The following is a 24312-nucleotide window of genomic DNA, read 5'->3' on the forward strand; positions in this document are numbered from 1 at the left end:
AGATCAATCATCTGATCAGGTCAATCTCTCCTGTACTCCTGTTTCCTTCTCTTTGTACTTTTCTGCAGGTATCCTCGGCCTGCAGCTGTACATCTCCAGAATCCAGTTGACATGCCCAATGTTTTTGCTGCTTGTTGTTGTTTTTTGTTGCCTGCTGTTCTTTTCTCTTTCCACTCACCACAACCGGTCGAGGCAGATGGTCGCCCACTATGAGCCTGGTTCTGCTGGAGGTTTCTTCCTCTAAAGGTAGTTTTTCCTCTCCACTGTTGCCTAAAGCTTGCTCTAATGGGATTGTTGGGTTTTCTACTTTCTACAGCATTTTTTGTATAATTATTTTCTGTAAGGTCTTAACCTTAAACACTGTAAAGTGCCTTGAGATAACTTCTGTTGTGAATGGGCACTATACAAATAAAAGTGAATTAAATTGAATTGTGGAGTTTGGAAACAAACTGACAGGAGATGACGTCTTTTTCAGGGATGTTCTTCCTTAGTTCTGCAGCACGATGCCAAACCACACTCTGCAATACAACAGCACGGCTCGGTCGTAAAAGAGTCCAGATGTTAGTAAGTGAATTGAGTGAGGGCAGCTGGACGTCCTCCTTGTTCTCATCAGTCTGAGAAAAGCTGGTTGGAGACAACTAATTTATCAAGCACTCCAGACCTGTGACCTGTTGAAAACATGTGGCCAACATCTGTCCGAACTATCATGAAACTGTACTTTCAAACTTTCCCAAACACTCGTGTTGTTCATCACACCTGAACCTGCCTCCAGTGAAACGTGGACACCAATTTATTGTGTCTTTTACCTGATGTGGAAGTCATCTGTTTTTTTTTTCCCCCACTGTCATGGGGTGTAAGTGAAAGTGAAGTCCTCTGTGCAGAGTACACAGACTGGCTGTTTTTTCTTGTTAACTGATCTATGTTGTTGTTGGTCAGATTCCTGGAATGGGCCACTGAAACTAGCCTAGTCTTTGTTACAACGTTAGTATGATGTGATGTTATCACATATGGGAAACCCGGTTGCTGATCTTCCTGTTTACACTGACATTTTCCAGGTCTCTGATGGCCCATGTCATTAGGACAACACAAACCAGCGCATGTGGCGTCATGAGGTAAGAGTCCACTATATCAATTCAATATTGAATTGAATTGAATATCAAACAAATAGTAATTCCACATTTCCGATTTTATTAAACTCTGGGATAAATAGAAAAGAAAAAACGGATCACAGATCGCAGCAAAGTCAATTTCTCATCACAGAGAAAAAGACGAGCAGCCGTCAGAAGTCCAACCACTCCGTCATGTAGATGCAGTTCGACGGAGAGATTTCTCCTCCCTCGTGACAGTCGTCAAACACCTGATGAGACAAACACAGAGTCAAGGCTCCGTCACGTAGAACCTCATGTACAGTCCAGCAGTGTCAGTTTTAAGACTCATGTTACCGGGCAGAGTCCGCACGGCGTCTTGACGAGGCCGGTGGGCTGGAGGATGGGGTTGACCCCGCGGTAAAGCTTCATCTGTCCATCTACGCTGCCCACCGTTCCCTCCTTAGCAGCGATGACGGTCATCTCCACCTTCCCATCGTAGATCAGCGTGTTCAGGATGGTCTCGATGTCGTCCATGGACAGGTCCACCTGTAAACACCAGTCGATCAAACTGGGACCAGCAATAATTGTAATAAAAGGCAAAATGTCAAAAACAAAGTTTGCTTTCCACAGAAGCAGCTGACAGGAGGAGTGAACAAGTTTTAGAGCAGCTTTAGAACTTTAAAAGATTCTTCTACCAGTGAAGGTTCTAGAACATGTACACACCGTCGCCCGAACCGGTCAGTTTGTTTACTTCAGCTTCCTATTTATTAACAGCTCTGTCCAAGAGTCCTAATGCATCAGAGCAGGATTAAAGATGAGTAACATTCAGCATGTTTCACCCTTTTTCCCCAGGAACCACCACAATGAGCTCCTGTTTGGTTTCTGGAGCTGGATGATTCATGTCTGTGTTCACATATCACTGGGTTTGAACAATCTGACAGGATCTTTCAATACAACACTGAGGTGCCTGTTTACGTATGTGATGATATGACGTGATGCAGTCCAAAAACGGTCACAAGCACGAGAAGTTACACTGACCAGAACCTATTGTCACCTAAACCCCTCAATATTATCTAGAAAACAGAATTAATCCTAAACTTCATACAGAAACCAGGACATGTCAAAATCTATTTAAATCTGGTTCAGAGTTAAAGTGAAACCAGGTTTCAATGTCAGATAATGACAACGAATCTCATTATGATCATTATGATGTGATTGGTCAGTCTGAGGCGTGTGATACCGGAGCGTCACCTTGCTGATCCCCAGCTCACAGATGTACTTCCAGACTTCATGCGAAGTGGCGAAGGAGCTGTTCCTCTGAACCATCGGACTCTGTTTGCTGTCCCTCGCTGCTTCAGCCTGTACACACAGAACCAGCCTGAGGGTCACGTGACCAACAACCACACCTGTCGCCCCACCTGTGTAACTCAGCTTGTTTTTTTAGGAAGGAAAACCTCAGGTATAACAAATGATTCAGTCTGGAGTGTGTGTGTTTGATCTGATCGATCAGCTTCTACTCTTAAACGTTTATTAAATAAGATTAAAAGTTATTAACTTCAACATCAGAGCGTTGTAGAAACAGAGTTTGGAGCAGGCTCAGTTTGACTCAAATATTTCTGTGAAATTTCTTTCACAAAAAAATTTGGAATGAAGTTAAACTTACAATCACGTAACAATTCACGAAAAACTGAGGTTGAACATTTGTGTAAATAAAGTTTTTTTGTACCTTGCTCTGCAGGAACTTGAAGCACTGTTGGTTGAGAACTTCGACGAACTCTGACTCAAAGTCTTGGTCGCTGTACCAGGCGCCCCCCGTCACCGAGCGATCCGGCTGCAGGTTGTACAGCATGTACACCTTCTTCTTAGACGCCTGCACACAACAAACACGTCAGGAGGAAAGAGGAGCCCCTACAGCACCGGCTGATCAAAGGCAAGTGTGGTCGCGGACTCACAGCCACAGACTTCACAGCTTTGATAAGTTTCTTGCTCTCCAGGTTCTTCAGGATCTTGTTGATCTCGGTCAGAGGGAGGTTGCTCTTAAAGCGGATGTCTCTGCTCCAGATTCCTGCAGACACATGCTATTGTTAACTTCACTGCACATTCACCAAGTGGAGAAACCAGAAACAGATGCTCCATACCTTTGTTTCCTGCATCCTCGATGATCTGATAAACCAGTTTCTCCTGGTTGTCTGAACCTTTCATTTTACTGCAACACAGGAACAGTTCAGCTACATTGACAACTCCTAAAATCACAGAGTCACCTGTGTGTTTACCTTTGTGCTTACCTAGTGCTCACAGAGTCCTTCAGTCTGTACAGGAGACCTAAACTGTTCCTCAGCAGGTCCAGCTGACCCTGGAACAGGTCACATCAATAGTAACTAACCAAGCACATTAAATCTAGCCAACTAGTATAACTAATTCAAACAGTCCGCTTTCATTTCTGGTGATTCATGAGACCTTGACTCGATGTGAACAGTATGTGGAGCTGACAACACAGAAGACAGACGGAGGACAGAGACAGAGGACTGACCAACGACAGCAGCTTGTTGATGGCCATGGCTCTCTGCTGAGGCTCCAGGTGAGGCATGTCATTCTGGATCACCTGGTCTGTGATCCCTTGAGGAAACTGCTGACACAGCTCTTTGATCCTGAAACCCATTACATGACAGATTTACCTGTAGTTTACACTGAAATAGAGCTGCTCATGAAATGTTAGGTGACAAAATAAGTATTATTTCCTCTTTCCAGCTGTGTCCAAATTGCATAAACCAAAGCAGAGATTGTAACTAAGAAGATAAGAATACAAATCTCTTCAATAAATGTCCAGGGTCGTTTGTTTGTGTGATTGCCAAAGTGTCCTTGGGCAAGACACTGAACCCCTAGTTGCCCCCGGTGAGTCAGGTCAGCTGCAGCAGCTCTGCCATCGGTGTGTGAATAAGTGAATGAGACGCAGTGTAAAGCGCTTTGAGTACCAGCTAGGTAGAAAAGTGCTATATAAGTGCAGAACATTTACCATTTATATCGAACTCATTTGTTTACTTGATTAATCAAGCTACAATATACCAGCTCCTAATAAATACTCCAGTTCGGCAACACATTCAATCATTAAGAGAAACTCTCTGAGAATCTTCCTTCGTGAAAACTCACACAGAGGCACCGTTTAGGGTGCATGAACACCGTATTAATATTAACTTCACTGCGGATCAGAAAATGTCTTACTGGAAATATGTATCCATTTTATGACTGATAAAACTTAAGTAAACCTTTAATCTAACAGAATTTGGGCGGAGTTCTGCACACCGCGCTCAATGAGTAAACAAGACCATCAGCTCTGCGGTAAAGTTCGTTAACGTTGTCCGACTTACCTGTTCTCAATCTCGGCAGGTTCCGAAAGGTTCGTCTCCTTCTTCACTTTGACTTCAGCCATTTTGTAAAACTGTGTTGTGTGCGCTTCTCCAGCTTTTAGTGTTTTAGTTCTAGTTAGCCTGTTAGCTTGAAGCTTATGCTACCAGACATGCTAGTTCGGGGTCCTCTACAGGCAGCGGCCGACCGATGCGTCCTGAAAACTGCCTGTTTAGAAGAAATCTAAACGGTGACGAATTTTAGTTTTAGTTTTTCTAATTATACCGAGATCAACTTTCTGACAGTGTTCAGTTCATTAAAATCGAGGTAAGATAGAACATTCTACACGCTCTCTTCTCTGTAGTTTATTTACATTCTTTTATTATTATACCTTTATAGTCCGGCGGGGTGGGCGGGTTTCCCATTAGCCCCGCCCTCCGCGCCGCCCGTCTCCCAAGCGACGAGCAGAGCTCGTTGCTATGGCGACGCTGTTGAACACACTCTCCTCCGTGTGAGCGGCTGCTGACGTCACTTTGATTTTTGGTAAGAAACGTTCATTATTTCCTAAAGAATCGGTTTAATCGTTTGTTTATTGCGTGTTGAACAAACGACCGAAGCTGTTTTTAAGTCCAGACTGGTTTGTTCATTCAAAACCTCGAAGGGAAAACTGGGAAAACTGAAACGGCTAAAAACCAGTGAACAGTGAAGTGTGAAGTTCATCCTGTGTCAGTGTACAAATACTGCATTACTAGTGCATCAAAATATACTTGGAGTACCAACAGTAAGTACTCATGATAGCAAATGATCCAGCAGGTAAAGGTGGCGCTGATTTGAACCCTTTGAGTAAAGCTTCATTAGATTCTGTTTAACGACCTGAACCTGTACAGGATTTAGATCTGTCAGATCACGTGTGGAGGAAAAAGAAGGTCCCCCAAATTAGGATAAGGATCTCAGTACCTCTTCCACCACTGCTGATTATTGATTGATCCATTGACAGGTAGACAATAGTCGCCATGACAGCAGGAGCGGTTTCAGCTCCGCTCATCATTCCCATCGCCCACCTGCAGACACACAGAGCCAAGAACCACATCGACACCAGCACACCTATCTCCATCCAGTCAGGTACAGTCACGCAGCACCTGTCTGTCCACCCACCTGTGAATCACGACTTCTCACTGCACAGATGTGTCGTAAACCTCTGGTCTCAGACTGATGGAAACCACCTGCTTGTGATTTGACCGTCAGCATGATGCTGCTCATCAGGATTAAATGACTCTCAGTTTTTTCTCTTCTTAAACCTCAAATCAAACACTCTGTATCACAAGTCACCAAATTTTCCAGAAGTCTGTCTGCACCCTCCACGTCGTCTTCTGAATGACTCCTGAATGTTGAACTATTCTTAGTTTGGACTCTTCCTGTGAAACTCCTCTGTTACCAGGTGTGTTTTACAGGTGTATCTGTCTCTGCAGACACTCCAGGTGTGCTGATCTTCTACACTCTGGATGGGTCAAAGCCGGTGGCGGTGCAGCGGGGGTCAGCGTGCAGCAGCAGGAAGTACAGCGAGCCAATCCTGCTGCCTGCTGGTCGAGTATCCGTCAGAGCTGTGGCTTTGTCCAGGTAATGGTTCCCCAGTGCTTGTTGTGTTGTTTTCCTGCTACTGTCCACTTTCATTTGGTCTTCTCCTAACTGGACTCTAGAAATGTCCCAGGTTGTTGGTCTGTGGTGCTTTTCGCTGAAATACTGTTTTAGTGTTACTGTGATACTGTTGAATTACTGTGATTTAACAACTTGTGTGACTGCAGTGACGGCAGAGAGAGCTCCACAGTGACAAAGGTTTTCTCTGTTCAATCCGTGGATTCACACAACACAAATGTTCTGCAGAACGGACAGCAGGTAATTAACAGCTAAACACGCCACTGCTCCAAAACCAGACCAGCTTCTCCAGAACATCACAGTCATCACATCATTACAGTTCGTCCATATTCAGCTGTTTTTATTTCAGCGTCCATCTGAAGGAACGTCCAGTTCTTCTGAGAACTCTGCTGGTTATTCACTGAGGCCTCCAGGTCGGTTCTGTCTTTTCTCATTTCACACACATTAACCAACAGATAAATTATAGTTAAATTCTTCTGTCAAATACTGCAGCTGTTGTGCCAGTACCCACAAAGGAAGGTTAAAGCAAGAAAGAACCGACCGAGTCCAGAGACAGCTTCAGGTGGTTAGCCTAGCTTAGCACAAATATGGGCAACAAGAAAACTATTGTCAAACATCCTAAAAAGAAATCTGGAGATGTAGTCTAAAACCAAAATATCCTGTTTAGATTAGCTTAGCCCATGCAGACAAAACAGCTCATCAGTGTTTTGTTCGTTGACATTCCTCTTTTTGAATTTTGTTTTTATGTTGAGCTCTCTGAAGAAAATTGAGTTGATTTGTTAGTTGGAATAACTAGATAGATAGATACTTTATTGTTCCCCAAGGGGAAATTTTGGTGTTGCAGCCATTACACACAAAAACATTTGAACATTGAGTAACATGATCTACACAACAATACACGAGACACAGTACAAGAATAACACAGAGAATAGACAGTAATACCAACTAAACACACTGTAGGACTTGAATGTACGCTGATTAAACCATCAGCGTGGACACTGACTCTCTGTCAGGGAGTCATTGCACAGGCTGATGGCTGTTGGCACAAATGACTTCCTGAACCTTTCCTTGTCACAGCGGAGCTGGAGAAGTCTCTGGCTAAAACTGCTCCGCTGTTTGATAAGCAGGCTGTGGAGAGGATGTGAGCTGTTCTCCATGATGCTCAGCAGTTTGTGCAGCATCCTCCTCTCCACCACCTGCTCTAAAGGTTCCAGAGGAGCCCCCCTCAGAGCCAGCTTTCCTGATCAGCTTATTCAGTTTCTTAGTGTCGCTGGCTCTGATGCTGCTGCCCCAGCAGACGACAGCAAATAATGTCGCACTGGCTACAACAGACTGTTTGTACCTCTCCACCACCTCCACCTTCTCACCCAGAATGGACACAGTGTCAAAGCCGGTTTTCTTCCTCCTGAAGTCCACAACCATCTCCTTGGTCTTGCTTACATTAAAGGTCAGATGGTTGTTCCCACACCACTCCACAAAGCTGTCCACCAGACCTCTGTACTCGGTCTCCTCCCCACCGTTGTACAGGGTGAAGAGGAAAGGTGAGAGGACAGTCCCCTGAGGTGCTCCTGTGCTACTGACCACCCGCTCAGACTCACATCCCTGCAGTCGTACAAACTGTGGTCTGTCTGTCAGGTAGTCAGTGATCCAGGAGGCTGTGGAGGAGTCTACCTGCATCTTCAGGAGCTTCTCTCTCAGCAGGACAGGCTGGATGGTGTTAAAGGCACTGGAGAAATCAAAGAATGTGATCCTCACAGTGCTGTTTGCCTTGTCCAGGTGTGAGAGAGCTCGCTGAAGCAGGTAGACAATAGCATCATCTACTCCAACCCGGGGACGGTAGGCGAACTGCAGTGGGTCTAGTGATGTCTCAACCTGAGGTCTCAAATGAGTCAGAACCAGTCTCTCCAGGACCTTCATGATATGTGAGGTGAGGGCGACTGGTCTGTAATCATTTAGAGCAGAAGGAGATGAGGTTTTTGGAACTGGCATCATACAGGATGTCTTCCAGACCTTTGGCACCTGCTCCATTCTCAGGCTCAGGTTGAAGAGGTGCTGTAGAATCCCAGAGAGACACCATCAGGTCCTGCTGCCTTATTCTAGTTCAGCTTCTCCAGCTGCCTCTTCACCTGGCTGCTGGTCACTGTTAGATGGGTAGGGGAGGTGGGTATGGTAGAGGAAGGGGAGGGGGGGGCGGTGGGATAATTTCTTTTGCAAGACCGTCTCTGATGTTCCTTGTAGGATGGGTGTGGGGGGGCAGCAGTGGAGACGCTGTTCTGTCTGTGAGTCTGGCAGAGGAGAGGGTGGAGGAGGAGGGTGCAGCAGAGTGTCTGGAGGTGGAGGAGGGGGAGAGGGAGGGTGGTAGTGCTGTAAACCTGTTGAAAAAATGGTTCAGCTCGTTGGCCTTGTCCAGGTTCCCTTCCACCTGGTTCCCCTTCTCCTTGAAGCCAGTGATCTTCTTCATTCCAGACCACACATGCTTCATGTTGTTCTGCTGGAGTTGGTTCTCCAGCTTCCTACTGTACGCGTCCTTACTCTGCCTCAGACTCACCCTCAGCTCTCTCTGCACAGACTTCACCTGGTCCTTGTCTCCCTCCAAAAAGGCCTTCTTCTTCCTGTTCAGCAGCTCCTTGAAGTTGCTGGTGATCCAGGGCTTGTTGTTAGAGAAGCACCTCACTGTCCTGGTTGGGATGATGTTGTCCACACAGAAGTTAATGTACTCTGTGACGCTGTCTGTCATGGAATTGATGTCGTCTCCATGTTGGTCACAGAAAACATTCCAGTCTGTGGCTTCAAAGCACCCCTGCAGAGTCTCAGTAGCTTCCAGAGACCACTTTCTTACAGTTCTCGTGGTCACTGTCTGCTTCTGAACATTAGGAGTGTAGACGGGGGTGAGGAGCACCAGGTTGTGGTCAGATCTGCCTAAGGGAGGGAGAGCAGTGGAGGTGTATGCATCCTTCATGTTTGCATACAGTAAATCTTAAGTCTTATTGTCTCTGGTGGAGCAGTTGACAAACTGATAAAAAGTGGGGAGAGTTGTGTCCAGAGACATGTGGTTGAAGTCTCCTGTTATTATTATGAAGGAGTTTGGATGCTGGTTCTGTAAGTTAGCGGTGACTGAGTTAACGACGTCACACGCTACTTCAGGAGCGGCTGACGGGAGAATGTAAGTCGTAATGACAATAACACAGTTAAACTCCCTCGGTAGATAATATGGACGCAAACTTACAGCTAACAGTTCAATGTCCGGGCTACAGAGACGCTCCTTTACAGTAACATGTCCGGGGTTACACCACCTCCTCTCTTCTTACCACTACTCCTACAGTCTCTGTCCGCCCACACAGTCCTGAAGCCGCTGATGGTGCAGTTGGAGTCCGGAATCTGTTCCTGAACCAGGTCTCAGTAAAACACAGAATGCTACACTCACGATATTCCCGCTGGCTTGAAGTCAGCGCACCGAGCTCGTCCATCTTATTCACCAGGGACCTCACATTTCCCGTGACCACAGAAGGTAGAGAAGGTTTAAACCTTCTCTTCCACTGTTTCTTTTTTAGTCCAGCTCTGCATCCCCGGCTCCTTCTCCTTAGCTCCACGGGGATCAGAGGCGAGGTGAGTGTTGGGAGAGCGCGATCAGCTGATCCCTGGTGTAAACAATGCGTCCTCTCCTGGTCGCGTCCGTTGTTATTCCCCAACAGTACGTAAAGTGTTAAAAAAGTCACGAAAAATGGGGAAAAAAACATAAGTAAAGCCATGTTCCAACGTGAAGTAAGTTGGAAGGAGAGTTAAAAGAGAAAAGTAAGGAAAGAAAAAAAAAAAACGGTCAAAATAACTACAAAACTACAAATTCTAACGGGAGCTACTGCAACAGGCAGCCACCTGAGGCGGCGCCAGGTAACAAAATGTAATGTTCTATGGAATGACTTAGCTAGCTTAGCACAAAGACTACAGGCAGAGGAACATCCGTTAGCATAGTTAGCAGTCCGCCCAGTAGTCAGCAGCTCCTAGCTGATGTTTAGGGCTTCATGTCCAATGAAAAGGTCCAGAACTGAACCAACACAAAACAAAATGAGGGACAAGTTGGGAGGTGTAGCCTATCACAGTCCTAAATGAACCAATGTCTGAAACACACAGATCCAAAGTTTAATGAAGAAAACAGAATTATCAGCATAAACTGAAGAAACTGTTTTGTGTCTAATGATTCATGTTTGTATTCAGAGCTGAAGATGACAGGACACGGCTCTCCGACTCCCACAGCCCCGTCTGGATCTTCCCAGTCCAGATCCTTCCCGTCGGCGGTAAACGAACCAAACTGTACAGACTCATTCCAGCTAGAACCAAACTCTGCTGTGGTACCACGACATTGATTTGGTTGTGTTTTCTTATTGTCAGAGTCCAGGGGTGGTGAAACAGCTGAGCAGCACGGAGACATCCCGAATCCAGCGGGGGACCGACTTCCTGCGGTACGAACACAGACACCAACATGTCGTCTACCATCAGAACATCAGACCCATCAAAAATAAGAAAATCACAAACGGGGCGACATGTAGAGCGGTCGCCTCTAAACCGACTCCCGGTTCCTCCTGGATACATGCCGTCCAAACAGCCACCCCCAAGGGACCAATAAAGTATGATGGGTCATCCAATGGGTCCAAGTATGAGCCCCCCTCCCATGGCGGTTTCAGTTCGGGGAGTGAAGCTGAGCAGTTGAAAGCATCAGGTCATGTTGACGTTCAACACCTCACCTGTCTGTTTCTTTACCTGTCTGTCTGTCCAGGTGTGCGCAGTGTTTGAGTTTCCGTCCTTCAGATCCTTTCGCTCATTTCTGTGCTCAGTGTGGAGCTGTGGTTCCTCCGTTACCTCAACAGAGACTGCCCCCTGCTGAGGGAGGCCAGGTACTGCACACACACCTCTGGATTTGGAGCCATCATGTTTCACTGTTGCACTTTGACGTGGGGCTGAGCTGTGTGTTGTCTTCAGACGGTTCGCTGCGTGTTCTGTAACACCGTGGTTCCTGTCAACACTGGGACCTGTTTGATCTGCGAGGCCTCCGTCCACCAGCAGTTGCAGCCACAGGCCTCACGCACCCTGCAGGTAAGCAATATAGCAGCCATAACATTATAACCACCTGTGCAATAGTGGGAGTCCCTCTGGAGCTGCCCGACAGTCACTCAGTGGTTTTAATGTTGTGGCTGATTGGTGTTCTCGTTTTGTCGTGTAGGATCACATGATGTGTGTTCGCTGTGGAACTGGGAATCCAGCTCACGTCTCCAGCTGTTTAGTTTGCGAGACTCATCTGCAGCCGGTAACACACATAATATTACCAGCAGACATCAGTCTGCAGATTGAACGTCTGATCTTCTGTGTTTGTTGGTGTTTCTGCAGGTGGGGGGACGGGGGAACAGCGCCCCCTCTGTGCCGTCAGCAGGCAGCAGGATGCTGTCCTGCTCCACATGTAAACGTATGAACCACACTGATGCCAGATTCTGCGACTGGTGCGGCTCCAAGGTGAACACCCCCCGTTTAGACTGGTTACAGCTGGTTACAGCCCACATCACCACGACCGAGACATCGCTTACTGTGTAAAATAAAAACGAAATAACTTGACATGAGCTTCATTGTCGCCACTAGAAAGTTTAGTTTACTATAACTAACAAAGAATTTAAGAAACATGTTTCATCTAAAAACTTAAACTAAGGACAGAGACAGACACAGAAGCATTGTGGGACATGTAGTGAAGTGATGCTTGTTTGTAGCCCGCTCACGCAGCACGCTGCGTCATATGCCAGAAATGTGGAGCCAGCGGACACCCGTACGCCTTCTACTGCGCTGCCTGTGGAGCCCACCTGGAAGCACCGGCTCCACCCTCATCACATAGTGACATCATACGACCTGTCAGGGCCTCTGCCCCCAACCAGGTTTGTTTTATTTCTTTTTGACGTGGATCTGCTTTACTAATCAGGGAAGGTGTTGTTTTCTGATACTAACACATTAAACAGACCTGTCCTTCCTGTGTGAGCAGGCTTCAGGCTTAGCATCCCAAAAAGCCACCTGGCAAACCACGCCCTCATCCAAGTCCAGCCCCAAAGTGAAGGTTGCTCCGCCCACAGAGGATCAGTCCACACAGACTGTTGGACTCTTTTTCCCATCAGCCACTGAGCTTCACAGGAAACAGCAGCAGAGGCAGATACAGCACAGCAGACAGCAGGCATCAAGGGACCGCCAACCGCTGCTGAGCGCCATCAGTCCTGGGAGAGGTAAAATACTACTACTACTACTACTACTACTACTACTACTACTACTACTGACTGGGAGGAGTATTTAGAGTTGGATTTGTTATTTTAATTGTAACTATTGATCAACACCAGAGCGTTTACTGGTTGGAGGATGAGGCTGAGGTTTTATGGCTCTCTGCAGGTTACTGGCGACAGCAGCTGGATCATGTGTGTGCTCACCTGAGGAGTTATACTCAGAACAACCCCTCCTTCAGGACTCTGCTGGCAGAACCTCGTCTGGGCCGGGTATGTCACAGCATCAGCTGTTGGACAACTGTGGCACTTTACTGACTGTATGACAGTGTCAGTGTCAATCGACTACGAGAAGGTTATTTCAGCTCAGTCACCTGAGCAGGTGAGCTGTGGAATTTGTTCCTGTGTGTCAGGTGACGTCTTGCCTTTTCCTCTTCAGATCGTTTCTGCTGTGGTTCAGGAAGACCAGTATGAAGTTAGTCTGACCATCAGCTTTGTGTCCACCAGGCGGGAAGGAAAACAGGTGAGTTTGAATGTGAGCCCTGAACTTTGTCTCACAGGAAATTCAGGATGTAAAGTTTTTGGGATTGATCTCATGTTTGATTTCAGGTGGGTGCTGAATGTGATGCTGCAGATCCAGCAGGTGAAAGTCCTGGACCAGCAGGTGGTGTTGGGCGAATTGAGACTCTGAGCAGCGTCACAGAGAAATCAGCCGACAGCAGTACCAGTAAAAATGGTTTGTAATGATCGTGCAGTAAAACCTTGTTTAGTGTCAGGTCCGGAGCCTGTAAGTCCATCTCTGGTTTTATTTGTGTCTGACAGGAAGTGATCGGTCAGCACGTCTGATGAAACCAAATCTGACACCCAAACCTCCGGTAAGAAACTCCACCGGGTCAGAAACTGTCTGCTGCTGCTAAGATACAGAACCCGTGGCTGATTATAAAGCAGCAGAAGAAGAAACTAGAGTTGTGAAGCTGTGATCTAAGCTGTTGTTGGTTCTGCTGGCTCCAGGTGAAGGACGTTCAGCTGCTGAAGGAGCTGGGTCCAGGTCGAGGTCAGATCAGCCTGATCCAGCAGCTCCTGGATCAGGTACGAGCCACTGCAGCCAAACAGAAGCCCCCTGTGGATCACCTGTTGGTGTTTACCTTTGTGTGTGTCTCTTTGTCAGGGGGCGGACCCTTCCTGCTGCGACAGCGATGGCCGGCACACCTTGATGGTTGCAGTGGTGAACGGTCACCATGACGCACTTCCTGTTCTTGTTCAGCGAGGAGCTGATGTCAACCAGCAGTCTGGACGGTAAGAAGACAAACGGATAAAAACCAGGCAGTTCAGTTCACCTGTGACTCGTCCTACAGAGTCTACAGCCCCCTGCTGGTTGGCCTGTCGAGTCCCTCGTCAGTTAAAAACTGCTTTTTGAGGAAAATGCTGACCACAGATTAAACAGATGTCATGTGAGTGTGTCTGTAACTCTATGAACCTCTTCTTCCTCAGGATGAAGAACACAGCTCTGCATGAAGCTGCAGCTCTGGGCTCTGAGGGTCTCCAGTGTGCTCAGGTGCTGCTCAGGTATGAGTCCCAGAGCTGTCCTGACAAACAGCAGCAGCTCTTTAACTTTGTGACTTGTGGACATTGATGATATAACTGAGTTGAGGGTTCTTGAAGGTTCTCATGCTCATGTGTCTCTGCCGTCACCTCCTCCCAACTTCACCTGTCTACTGCTCTTTCAGCTGTAAGGCTGGTATGAGGCGGAGAAATGCTGCTGGTCAGACGCCGTACGACGTGGCGGTGAACTCAGGCTGTAAAAACATGGTGTCTCTACTGGCTGCTCAGACCGGACTGGACTTACTGGGCAAACTGGGTAAACCCAAACTGAAACTGGACATTTTCTGATGAAGGTGTAGTAACGGTCTGTTTTGTTAAAGCATCTTTTACAGTGCGAGTCGCCGTCACTGCTGCTGTTTCAGCTTCATGTGGTGGATTAATGTCTCACTAGTGTTTAGTGACTTTGGTACAAAATAAAAAGTTATTAAAAACTGAACGTTCACTGACTTCTGTTCTTTGTTGGGTTTTCACAGTTTATCAGTTGGAACTTGTATCTGTGCTTTAATAAACTCTAGGCTATTTGTTACCAGCTTTCAGCTGCTCGTCGGACAAACTATTCAGAACACTGGTGTAGAAATGTGAAACAACAACTGGGGTGGGAGTGGGGACAGGCAGCCGTGGGGAAAACCCTAAAATAGGGGGTGAATTACCCCACTTGCCCCCCAAGATCCCCCCTCAGAGAGTACACTCAGAAACCAGAACAGCAGCAGCTCTGTGGTCTGTGTAGACGGAGACAGCTGCACGGACTCAAACAGCCGTTTGCACAGGCCGTTTGGTTTTAATGGCTCAGAAACACTTTTAGCAGATTAAAAAAAGTTTTAGTGTGAAACAAACAAATGAGACACAGACACAGAAGAACAGAAAAGATCCGATACAGTTTTTAGCAGTAGTTGGTTTAGTTTTCTGGTCTCAGCAACATTTATCATTTCTGTACTTCAGTTTCTTGGTGTCAAATGTGATTTTACCACCGATACTGAGACGCTGTCAGCACAGTCCAACCTGACACACGGTGGACGTGGACCAGCTCATTGTCCACCATCTGTCAGCTACTGTTGTCATCTCAGCGTCTCAGTCGGAGGAAGAAGGCGTGGCGACACTCGGTACTGTCCACAGGGTAGTACTTATCGTAGAAGTCCAGGATGTACTCCTCTGCTTTAAAGCCAAACTTCTGGTACAGCAGCATGGCCGGATTACTAGCCGACACGTGCAGAGTCACGTCCTTCCCCATACACGTCTGGAACACAAAACACATCACTGCTTCATGCTCTACAGCAGGGGTATTCAACTGAAATTTAAAGAGGTCCGGTTACACAAACTTTTTGGAAGCAAAGGTCCAGAAGATTCTAATGTCCAACTATTTACTGTGATATATTATCAAGTAGCCTGCATGTAATCAATACATGACTGTCAAATCAAGTTAATTCAGTACAATTCAAAAACCTTTTGACTAATTTATTCTTATGTAACATCAAACTGAGCATGTGGCTCATACTGGGCTCTGAGACTAGAAACTCTCTGTGATCACACTTCAGATTTCAGTGGGTATGTGGGTTCAAAACCTTTTGTGTTCTGTCTCATAATGACGTTTGACATTGACTCTTTTAATAAGAGTCACAGTTTCTGAACATATCAGACACACTGGTTTAGTTCAGTGGGTAATATGAACAGAAAGGAGTCTGTTCATTCTGGATTCAAAACTCGATTTTCACTGTCCACTTTTCTCTTTCTGTATTTATGTCTTCCTGTTTCAGTCTCACCGTCTCTTTATCAACTTTTGCCTCTCTGTCGTCTGTCTCTCTCCTCTCTGTCTCTCTCTCCTCTCTGTCGTCTGTCTCTCTCCTCTCTGTCGTCTGTCTCTCTCTCTCGTCGTCTCTCTCTCTCTCTGTCGTCTGTCTCTCTCTCCTCTCTGTCGTCTGTCTCTCTCTCCTCTCTGTCGTCTGTCTCTCTCTCCTCTCTTTCTCTGTCGTCTGTCTCTCTCTCCTCTCTTTCTCTGTCGTCTGTCTCTCTCTCCTCTCTTTCTCTGTCGTCTGTCTCTCTCTCCTCTCTTTCTCTGTCGTCTGTCTCTCTCTCCTCTCTTTCTCTGTCGTCTGTCTCTCTCTCCTCTCTGTCTCTGTCGTCTGTCTCTCTCTCCTCTCTGTCTCTGTCGTCTGTCTCTCTCTCCTCTCTGTCTGTCGTCTGTCTCTCTCTCCTCTCTGTCTGTCGTCTGTCTCTCTCTCCTCTCTGTCTCTGTTGTCTGTCTCTCTCCTCTCTCTCTGTTGTCTGTCTCTCTCTCCTCTCTTTCTGTCGTCTGTCTCTCTCTCCTCTCTTTCTGTCGTCTGTCTCTCTCTCCTCTCTTTCTGTCGTCTGTCTCTCTCTCCTCTCTTTCTGTCGTCTGTCTCTCTCTCCTCTCTTTCTGTCGTCTGTCTCTCTCTCCTCTCTTTCTCTGTCGTCTGTCTCTCTCTCCTCTCTTTCTCTGTCGTCTGTCTCTCTCTCCTCTCTTTCTCTGTCGTCTGTCTCTCTCTCCTCTCTGTCGTCTGTCTCTCTCTCCTCTCTGTCGTCTGTCTCTCTCTCCTCTCTTTCTCTGTCGTCTGTCTCTCTCTCCTCTCTGTCGTCTGTCTCTCTCCTCTCTGTCGTCTGTCTCTCTCTCCTCTCTGTCGTCTGTCTCTCTCCTCTCTGTCTCTCTCTCCTCTCTGTCGTCTGTCTCTCTCTCCTCTCTGTCGTCTGTCTCTCTCTCCTCTCTGTCGTCTGTCTCTCTCTCCTCTCTGTCGTCTGTCTCTCTCTCCTCTCTGTCGTCTGTCTCTCTCTCCTCTCTGTCGTCTGTCTCTCTCTCCTCTCTGTCGTCTGTCTCTCTCCTCTCTGTCGTCTGTCTCTCTCTCCTCTCTGTCGTCTGTCTCTCTCCTCTCTGTCGTCTCTCTCTCCTCTCTGTCGTCTGTCTCTCTCTCCTCTCTGTCGTCTGTCTCTCTCTCCTCTCTGTCTCTGTCGTCTGTCTCTCTCTCCTCTCTGTCTCTGTCGTCTGTCTCTCTCTCCTCTCTGTCTCTGTCGTCTGTCTCTCTCTCCTCTGTCGTCTGTCTCTCCTCTCTGTCGTCTGTCTCTCTCTCCTCTCTGTCTCTCTCTCCTCTCTGTCTCTCTCTCCTCTCTGTCTCTCTCTCCTCTCTGTCGTCTGTCTCTCTCTCCTCTCTGTCGTCTGTCTCTCTCTCCTCTCTGTCGTCTGTCTCTCTCTCCTCTCTGTCGTCTGTCTCTCTCTCCTCTCTGTCGTCTGTCTCTCTCTCCTCTCTGTCGTCTGTCTCTCTCTCCTCTCTGTCGTCTGTCTCTCTCTCCTCTCTTTCTCTGTCGTCTGTCTCTCTCTCCTCTCTTTCTCTGTCGTCTGTCTCTCTCTCCTCTCTGTCGTCTGTCTCTCTCTCCTCTCTGTCGTCTGTCTCTCTCTCCTCTCTGTCGTCTGTCTCTCTCTCCTCTCTGTCGTCTGTCTCTCTCCTCTCTGTCGTCTGTCTCTCTCCTCTCTGTCGTCTGTATCTCTCTCCTCTCTGTCGTCTGTCTCTCTCTCCTCTCTGTCGTCTGTCTCTCTCTCCTCTCTGTCGTCTGTATCTCTCTCCTCTCTGTCGTCTGTCTCTCTCTCCTCTCTGTCTCTCTCTCCTCTCTGTCGTCTGTCTCTCTCCTCTCTGTCGTCTGTCTGTCGTCTGTCTCTCTCCTCTCTGTCGTCTGTCTCTCTCTCCTCTCTGTCGTCTGTCTCTCTCTCCTCTCTGTCGTCTGTCTCTCTCTCCTCTCTGTCGTCTGTCTCTCTCTCCTCTCTGAGTTGGACCAGATCAGGGTCAGATCATCTTTCCAGTGCAACTATCTGCTTGTTAGTTTTCTGGGACAGGACCAAGACTACATCGCCTGAAGGGTCCTGGTGTGCTTATTGTGGTGTGAACCAGTCTAGATTTACTTTGTTCTGATTTTCCTCACCAACAAATAAGGCGGGTTTGAAAACACTGTTATTACATGTGGAGTTCACCTGTTCTCGCCTAAACGACCTCAACGACGTTAACAGTTCTTCAACTCACAGCTCATCTGGGTTCCAACTTTAACCAATCAGGAACCAGTACCCACTCAATCCATTCCCACCCTCTGCAGCTTCCTTGCACTTATTTGACTAACAGAGCCGCCCCTCTGACACCACATCAGACCTGGAGAGCCTCACCTGGATGAGGTGGTAGATCATGAAGGTGCCGATACCAGCTCTCCTCCACTCAGGATGGACCAGCAGGAAGGAGATGTAGGCCTCGTTGTACTTCACATCTGGCACCATGAAACCAAAGCCGACCACAATTTTCTTATAGAGGACGACTACACTGAAGTCTGGGTACTGCAGACACTCCGACAGGTCCACACCTGGAGGGGGGAGGACGTAACGGATGGCAGGTTTGGAGACAGATTCATGATGTGATCTGAAGGTAGGTTAAAGGACTTTTCTTTGCTACCTGGCCAGAAGCTGTCGTGACACATGGCATTGACGGAGGGGATGTGGTTTGGGCGGACGTAGCAGTAGTCAATGGAGGCGTCAGGCTCAGGGACCCAGTCAGGATCTTTCCTATGAGGATAAGCTCTGATCTCTGCCAGCAACCTCAGCTTCACAGGACGACTCTCGTAGTCCCTCCTGAAGAAAAATCATACAGAATGCTACTAGTAGTAGTACTACTTCTAGTACTACTGTTACTATTCCTCCTTATCTCTATATCTAAAGTTTTCAGGACAAGATTTTGGAAGTTTCCATTAGACATTTATCCAACTGAATAAACTCTTTACCTGATATACGGTTTCAAAATGCGAGAGGTGTACGGACTCTTGATGCTCTGGTCCAAACTGCCCTCTGCTCCCATCAGACGATGCCAGAAAGACACAGAGTGCTGCTGGATGCCCCTTCTGCTGGAAAAGTTGGTCTAGACACAAACACAGTAATGAACAGTCTACAACCAAGGTTCTCAGCGTCCTTCAGGAGGTACTATCTCCTGCTGCAGGCAGCAGGTTCTTTTATCTGTGGTATCAGGTAGAGTGAAGTTAAATCAGGTGTAAAGCGACAGGATCAGGTCAGGTACCTGGAAGCGATCAAGAATACGCAGCTCCTGGCTATTGGTGCAATATTTCCCAATGACTCCACCTCCTGTTGGTGTCCCCACCCCCTGGGCGCAGTAGATCCCTCCCACCAGGCTAAGGGTGGCGCTGACAGCCCGGTCAATGTCCAGCAGGGGGAGCCCTCTCTGCCTCTTTGCCTGGCGAACCAGCAGCTTCCTATGGAGGCGTTTGGCCTGCGGAGTGACAGCCAAGGCCAGCGGGCAGGTGTCCAGCCGCCGCAGCAGCATCCTCTCCTCGTAGAGACTGAGGGGGGCAAAGCGAGGAGTCTGAGCAGCACCACCAGCTCCGTCTGCTTTCTCAGCATGAGGTATCCTCCTGCGCTCGGGTGCTCCGGTACCACCAGCAGAGAGAGACGCCGCTTCGGTCCGACCCACTGGCTCCTCAAAGTCTTCCCCATGCTCATGGCCTTCATCATCCTCACTCTCTGCTTCCCGTTTGATGTGAGGTGGTGCTGGGCGGAGCTTCTTATGAGCAACAAGGGTGGCACTGGGTGGGGGCGTGTACTCCATTCCTGGATCGATCATCCCCTCCGTCTCCATCTCCTCGTCGTCTAAAGGTCCAGGCACAGGTCATCAGTGTTAGTTACACAGAACAACATGAACCCTCACTGAACAAACACATGGACGAGTTTGTGAACTCACCGTGGAACAGCGCCTGTGGAGGCATGGCGTCCGGGATGAGGTCCGCCTCCGACAGCAGGCTGGGAGTAGCCGAATGAGACGCCGGCGTCCCTGGGGCTGAGAAGTCTGGTGAAGGTGATGGTGATGGGCTGGTGAGTGGTGTTCGGTCTGAAGAGCTGAGGGAGGAGAAATCAATGACTTCACCCTTCTCCAGGACGAGATCAGGCCGGCGTCCGCTGCTTCCACCACGACCTCCGCCCAGTTTGACGGGTGTGGAGGAGGCGCTTCGGTCCGTGTAGCCTCCCACCGCCTCCTTCTGAGCCCTACGGATGTCTTTGGCCTCCTGTGTGCGAGAACGCTTCTCCTTCAGCTGCATGGCGTTCTCCACAGGGTTTCTGGCTCCACGCTTCCTCAGACCCTCCACAGTGATGATCGGGTCCATGGCAGGTTTAGAGGCTGTGGGGAAACAAGGCAACAGTTTAGTTTAATTTAAGTTTAATTTAAGACTTCCTGAATGAATTCAAGTAGACATTACATTTAGCCCTAGAGGTGGATTTATCCACTTCTGGTCTCAGGGTCGGTGGTCTGTTCTGCACCAGCTTCCACCATCCGGGCTCGCCAAACTCCTGAGCCCCTGAGCGAAAGAAGGTGGGACTGCCGACCGACAGACAGCCAGCCACCGTGCTCCACCACGTCGACGTCTTCTTCCTGCAGAGTCAGATGGCCAGGTCAAAAACAGCAACAGTAAAGTCGTCCAGGACCAACTGAGGAAGTTTTGTGAGAACTAGGAAGTGTGGGATCATGGAGGTGTTTAGGAATTCAGCAGAAACAGCCGAGAAGAAAAAGCAGCTGTCAAAAATGTTAGACAGAGACTCTGCTTTTAAACATGTACTGACAGAGAGATAGATTCTGTAAAGACAGTGACAGCTCAAAAATTTAATGTCAAGCCTGTGAAAAAGTGTTTAAATTAAAGTTACAGTGACCTCGTTCCAAGGAGGAAGTTCCAGTGTCGGCCAATAAAAGCACAGATGTCCTCTTTCCACCTGAAGTAGCCCTGTCGACCTGTTCCCTCCAGAGACAGATTGTACATGGCCAACATCACCACCTGACAGACAGCGACAAATGAAGACAATGTTTACAACCTGAAAGAAAAGGTGGTGGACAGGAAGTAACTCAACTTAAACTGATTAGTACCATTATTAAAATTAGTAATCAGTAAAAGTGAAGTGTTTTACTTTAATCTTTCTGCTTATTCCGAACATAAAGATTTGTGTTGTAAGCTGTTTGATACGGTGGGCCCCTGTTTGTCTTCTGTGAGCAGCAGCTGCGTACCTGCTGCCAGGTGAGTCTCATCCTCTCAAAGCTCTCCTTCCTATCCTCAGAGCAGTCAAAGCAGATGAATTTGAAGAAGTTGTCCCCTTTCAGGTAGCTGGGCTGTTCGCCACGGAGCTGAGCTGGACACAAATGCAGCATCAAAGTCAGACTCAAGCTGAAGGTTTCGCACCTCCACCTCTGAACGTGTTTTAATGTTATTGAAGACAACTCTGAGACACATCCACAGATATATTGTTTCTGTGTTTATTTATGCAGACAGGCAAAGCGCTGTGATTGGCCGTGTCACCTGCAGGGATCCACTTGTGGCAGCGGTCACAGTAGAAGGACATGTCCTCGCAGACCCAGGCTCCGTCAGCCTCCTCGCCCACGTCACTAGTCAGAGAGTCTCCGCTCTGGTCATGTGACAGATCCACCGAGCCCTGATCCTCCGACTCCACGATCAGCAGAGTCTCGCCCTCCACCTCCCCCTCCTCCAGACCCTCAGAGGCTGACGTGCAGGCCGCATCATCCTCACCCCCACCCAGCTGCTCACTGCTGCTATCCATCACTCAGCCTCAGGTACACAGGAAGATACCTTGATAGGTAATACGAGAAGACAGAATATCACTGTAACACACCTGGGTAGGTGATAAGGTCAGTCAGGTAAAACCATGGGCTAACAGGTGTATCAAGGTGTTTACCTGTATCAGTGGTGGTCCTGTGGGTGGAGCTCTGCCTCTCTGCGTTGTCTCTCCTCCTCCAGGTGTCTGGTCAGAATCCTCTGATCCTCCAACAGCCTGAGGTTCTCCTTCTTCCTCTCCAACCGCTCCAGATCCCGGACAACACCCTCACGGAGACGCTGGAAAACACACATAAACATTTAATTAACAGGACCCATGCTAACAGCTAACAACCATTCTTCAATTCATGAATCAATAAAACTTAACTTTATTTTGAAAAACACACGTCTGTTAATGTCTATTTACTTTGAAACCAACTGAGATTATACCGGACTACGGTAGTATTATTAACCTGTGCAGGTTAGTCGAATGTTAAAATGCTCCAGTTAAAACATGTTAAACACCGAATAACTTTACTCTCCATATTAAAACATTTATCCTCCTCTGACCTCCCTGCTCTGTTAACCTTCTCCGATGCTAACTGTTAGCTTAGCCGACTGTTAGTTCTGAACCAAATGACCACCTCGGTTCAGCTCGGTCCGGTTTACCTGTCGGTCCCAGGCCTGTTTGATGTGAACACCAGCCACGGTGCTCAGACTCAGAACCACAGAAACTCCCAAAACCACTTTAGAGACAGTAGACATCACGTTAGCGTTAGCATCAGGTTAGCCAGCTGCTAACTGGCTCGTTCACGCTCCTCAGCTGCGTTTTCTTCTTCTTCTGCTGCTGCTGCTGCTGCTGCTGCTGCTGCCTTTTCTTCTTCGGCGGATTAAAGCGTTTGTCCGGGACATGAAAGTGTGACTAGCGCCCCCTCAGACAGAGATCTGTCCGCTTAGGTTCAGATGCACCAACTACGATATTTAAGTAAAAGTATTTTAGGTATTTTACTTTACTTCCTGAAGCTTTTGTTACTTCGCAGATGCAGAAAGTTACAACAGGATCTGTAGGGCAGATAAATGCTGATGCTTAATTCTGGACGAAGCAGCTGTCAGAACATAAAAGGTTGTCTTGACAGTAACACAGATGTTTGTCGAGTTTAATTTCTCTGCTATGTAGATGTGTTTTTATTTCTCTAAATAAAGGTTTGTGACAGTAGCTGTTCAAAAATCAGGTTGTTCAAGTTTTTCTCTGATTGAATTAAACTGAACATGTTGGATTCTGCAGAAACCTGATTTATGAGACACGTGTGGAACACACCTGGACCAGACTGAAAACATTCATGTTATCAACAGCAAATTCAGTTTTTTTCTTAAATTAAAAATAAAAGGTTTTTATTGTTTCTGTTTCTGCTGTTCTTTCTATAATTTGAACAATAGAAAATAGGAACCATGTTAAAATTAGTTTAAACTAGATAGATAAATAAAAAATCTGTGGTTTTAACCCAGAACTACATCATGAGGCTCCGGTTTCCTCATCCTATCAGTTTTGGAGAAATGTATTGACCGACATTGCTGCTGACCAATGAGTAGCCGGATGTCGGTGGGGGGTGGAGTTTGAGTTCAGACAGACAGACAGACAGACAGACAGCAGTTAGACAGACTGACTGACAGACAGGATAACAGGATGTTATTAATCACTAATGATCCATCGCCCTCGTCTCCTCCCTCCACATGAGGGAGACGTTGTACAAGGAGGTGCTGTGAGCTCAACCAGAACCTGAGATCAGAGAAGAAGAAGGACAAGAAGAAGGAGGACCGACCCGATGGGAAGCTCTCAGAACCAGGCACCGATGGCAGGGAAGAACCTGTGGTGTTGACCAGTCCACGTTGTAACTGAAGTCAGCAACGAACCATCTGCTGCCAAAACTGAACCCAACGAGACCTCGAACAAGAAGAAGTCCAAGAACCAACCGGAGTCAGGCGAGGAAACGTGAATGATTAGAAACAGTTTGAATTCAGGACCCAGATTTAAAGGTTGTTCAAAAGAAGTTTTTCTTTCTGTTTTATTCTAGATACTTTTATTTTCTGTAGTACTTCTGAGTAATTTCTTTGTTTTTCTGTTCAGTACTTTTGTTGGTATAGTATCTGTGAAAAGTGCTGTGTCCTTTTGGTTTCTGTGGTTCCTTGTCTGGCTTTATCTTTAAGAACCCACTTCCCCCCTGCTGTCCTACTCTGATCTACTGTCCTCTGTGTGCAATATGATGCTCAGTGACGATGAGACAAATACAAGGAGATGGGCACTACATATTCTACGGGGTCTACGGCTCCAGCATCGACTGTACCGGTGCCTAAACCTTTGATTTATTGACTTACTTTTTAAATGAGCTTTGTTTGGTTTCAACCCTAGTCTCGCTGTAATCTTGTCCACAGGAGATTCCTTATTTACTCTCTCTTTAGATTGCGATATCCTTGGGGGCTGCAGCCTTAGCCAAGAGGCCATTATAGTTTTCTTTGCTATTAAAAGCAGAACTCTCAGCAGGTAGATCAGATCCATCTGCTTATCCATCTAGTGCCTAGTACACAGGCCTTAAAGTCCAAATCCCAATTGATGTGTAATATGTGTTTGATTTCTCTATTTACCTTCTTCCAAGTTTTTTGGCCAGACTCAAAGTATATGTGTAGAACTGTTTCTGTCTCAGCACAGCTCAGAGTTTTAAAGTACAGCGTTTTTACTTTCAAGTCAAACTCCTTTTTGGGCTATTTGTCAATGACGTAACCCTAACCCTCCCACTCCTCAGCTTCTT

At 47.4% G+C, this 24312-nt stretch overlaps 4 protein-coding genes across 4 annotated transcripts; 1 reads left to right on the forward strand and 3 right to left on the reverse strand.

The window, feature by feature from the left end:
• Positions 1 to 1167: 1167 nt before the first annotated feature.
• polr3f (polymerase (RNA) III (DNA directed) polypeptide F) lies at positions 1168 to 4821 on the reverse strand. Its single transcript, XM_026359374.1, has 9 exons — positions 4454 to 4821; positions 3619 to 3736; positions 3374 to 3441; positions 3227 to 3294; positions 3041 to 3153; positions 2815 to 2958; positions 2340 to 2447; positions 1443 to 1634; positions 1168 to 1357 (listed from the first exon to the last, which is right to left on the reverse strand). Exons 1-9 carry the CDS (start codon positions 4513 to 4515, stop codon positions 1280 to 1282), a joined length of 951 nt encoding a protein of 316 aa, XP_026215159.1. The 5' UTR covers positions 4516 to 4821; the 3' UTR covers positions 1168 to 1279.
• On the forward strand, positions 3614 to 14363 carry dzank1 (double zinc ribbon and ankyrin repeat domains 1). Its single transcript, XM_026359389.1, has 22 exons — positions 3614 to 3666; positions 4830 to 4973; positions 5428 to 5552; positions 5900 to 6047; positions 6233 to 6323; positions 6433 to 6496; positions 10296 to 10375; positions 10470 to 10540; positions 10855 to 10972; positions 11058 to 11171; positions 11299 to 11382; positions 11463 to 11585; positions 11834 to 11995; positions 12100 to 12334; positions 12495 to 12598; positions 12765 to 12848; positions 12935 to 13061; positions 13148 to 13200; positions 13337 to 13414; positions 13494 to 13621; positions 13817 to 13891; positions 14053 to 14363. Exons 3-22 carry the CDS (start codon positions 5444 to 5446, stop codon positions 14213 to 14215), a joined length of 2211 nt encoding a protein of 736 aa, XP_026215174.1. The 5' UTR covers positions 3614 to 3666; positions 4830 to 4973; positions 5428 to 5443; the 3' UTR covers positions 14216 to 14363.
• Positions 14364 to 14801: 438 nt separating this feature from the next.
• Positions 14802 to 21538, reverse strand: kat14 (lysine acetyltransferase 14). Its single transcript, XM_026359344.1, has 10 exons — positions 21257 to 21538; positions 20968 to 21089; positions 20619 to 20740; positions 20171 to 20343; positions 19657 to 20091; positions 18979 to 19565; positions 18689 to 18822; positions 18364 to 18539; positions 18084 to 18274; positions 14802 to 15161 (listed from the first exon to the last, which is right to left on the reverse strand). The coding sequence occupies exons 1-10, from the start codon at positions 21513 to 21515 to the stop codon at positions 14988 to 14990; spliced, it is 2373 nt and encodes a 790-aa protein (XP_026215129.1). The 5' UTR covers positions 21516 to 21538; the 3' UTR covers positions 14802 to 14987.
• A 115-nt stretch (positions 21539 to 21653) lies between these two features.
• On the reverse strand, positions 21654 to 22366 carry LOC113161648 (protein PET117 homolog, mitochondrial). The gene is made up of 2 exons (XM_026359388.1): positions 22178 to 22366; positions 21654 to 21808 (listed from the first exon to the last, which is right to left on the reverse strand). Exons 1-2 carry the CDS (start codon positions 22271 to 22273, stop codon positions 21656 to 21658), a joined length of 249 nt encoding a protein of 82 aa, XP_026215173.1. The 5' UTR covers positions 22274 to 22366; the 3' UTR covers positions 21654 to 21655.
• Positions 22367 to 24312: the final 1946 nt, after the last annotated feature.

This window comes from Anabas testudineus, chromosome 1, assembly GCF_900324465.2.
Source record: "Anabas testudineus chromosome 1, fAnaTes1.2, whole genome shotgun sequence".
NCBI lineage: Eukaryota > Metazoa > Chordata > Actinopteri > Anabantiformes > Anabantidae > Anabas > Anabas testudineus.

Coding starts and splice junctions, on each gene's coding strand:
- polr3f (XM_026359374.1), bottom strand. CDS start 4,515: ATGGCTGAAGTCAAAGTGAAGAAGGAGACGAACCTTTCGGAACCTGCC. Junction 3,442..3,618: donor TCAACAAGCTGCTGTCGTTG/GTCAGTCCTCTG, acceptor GACCTGTTCCAG/GGTCAGCTGGACCTGCTGAG. Junction 1,635..2,339: donor GTGAGCTGGGGATCAGCAAG/GTGACGCTCCGG, acceptor TGGTGTTTACAG/GTGGACCTGTCCATGGACGA.
- dzank1 (XM_026359389.1), top strand. CDS start 5,444: ATGACAGCAGGAGCGGTTTCAGCTCCGCTCATCATTCCCATCGCCCAC. Junction 6,324..6,432: donor TTCTGCAGAACGGACAGCAG/GTAATTAACAGC, acceptor TTTTTATTTCAG/CGTCCATCTGAAGGAACGTC. Junction 11,383..11,462: donor GCGAGACTCATCTGCAGCCG/GTAACACACATA, acceptor GTGTTTCTGCAG/GTGGGGGGACGGGGGAACAG.
- kat14 (XM_026359344.1), bottom strand. CDS start 21,515: ATGGATAGCAGCAGTGAGCAGCTGGGTGGGGGTGAGGATGATGCGGCC. Junction 19,566..19,656: donor TCCACAGGCGCTGTTCCACG/GTGAGTTCACAA, acceptor CTGGACCTTTAG/ACGACGAGGAGATGGAGACG. Junction 18,823..18,978: donor GTATTCTTGATCGCTTCCAG/GTACCTGACCTG, acceptor GTTTGTGTCTAG/ACCAACTTTTCCAGCAGAAG.
- LOC113161648 (XM_026359388.1), bottom strand. CDS start 22,273: ATGTCTACTGTCTCTAAAGTGGTTTTGGGAGTTTCTGTGGTTCTGAGT. Junction 21,809..22,177: donor AACAGGCCTGGGACCGACAG/GTAAACCGGACC, acceptor TGTGTTTTCCAG/CGTCTCCGTGAGGGTGTTGT.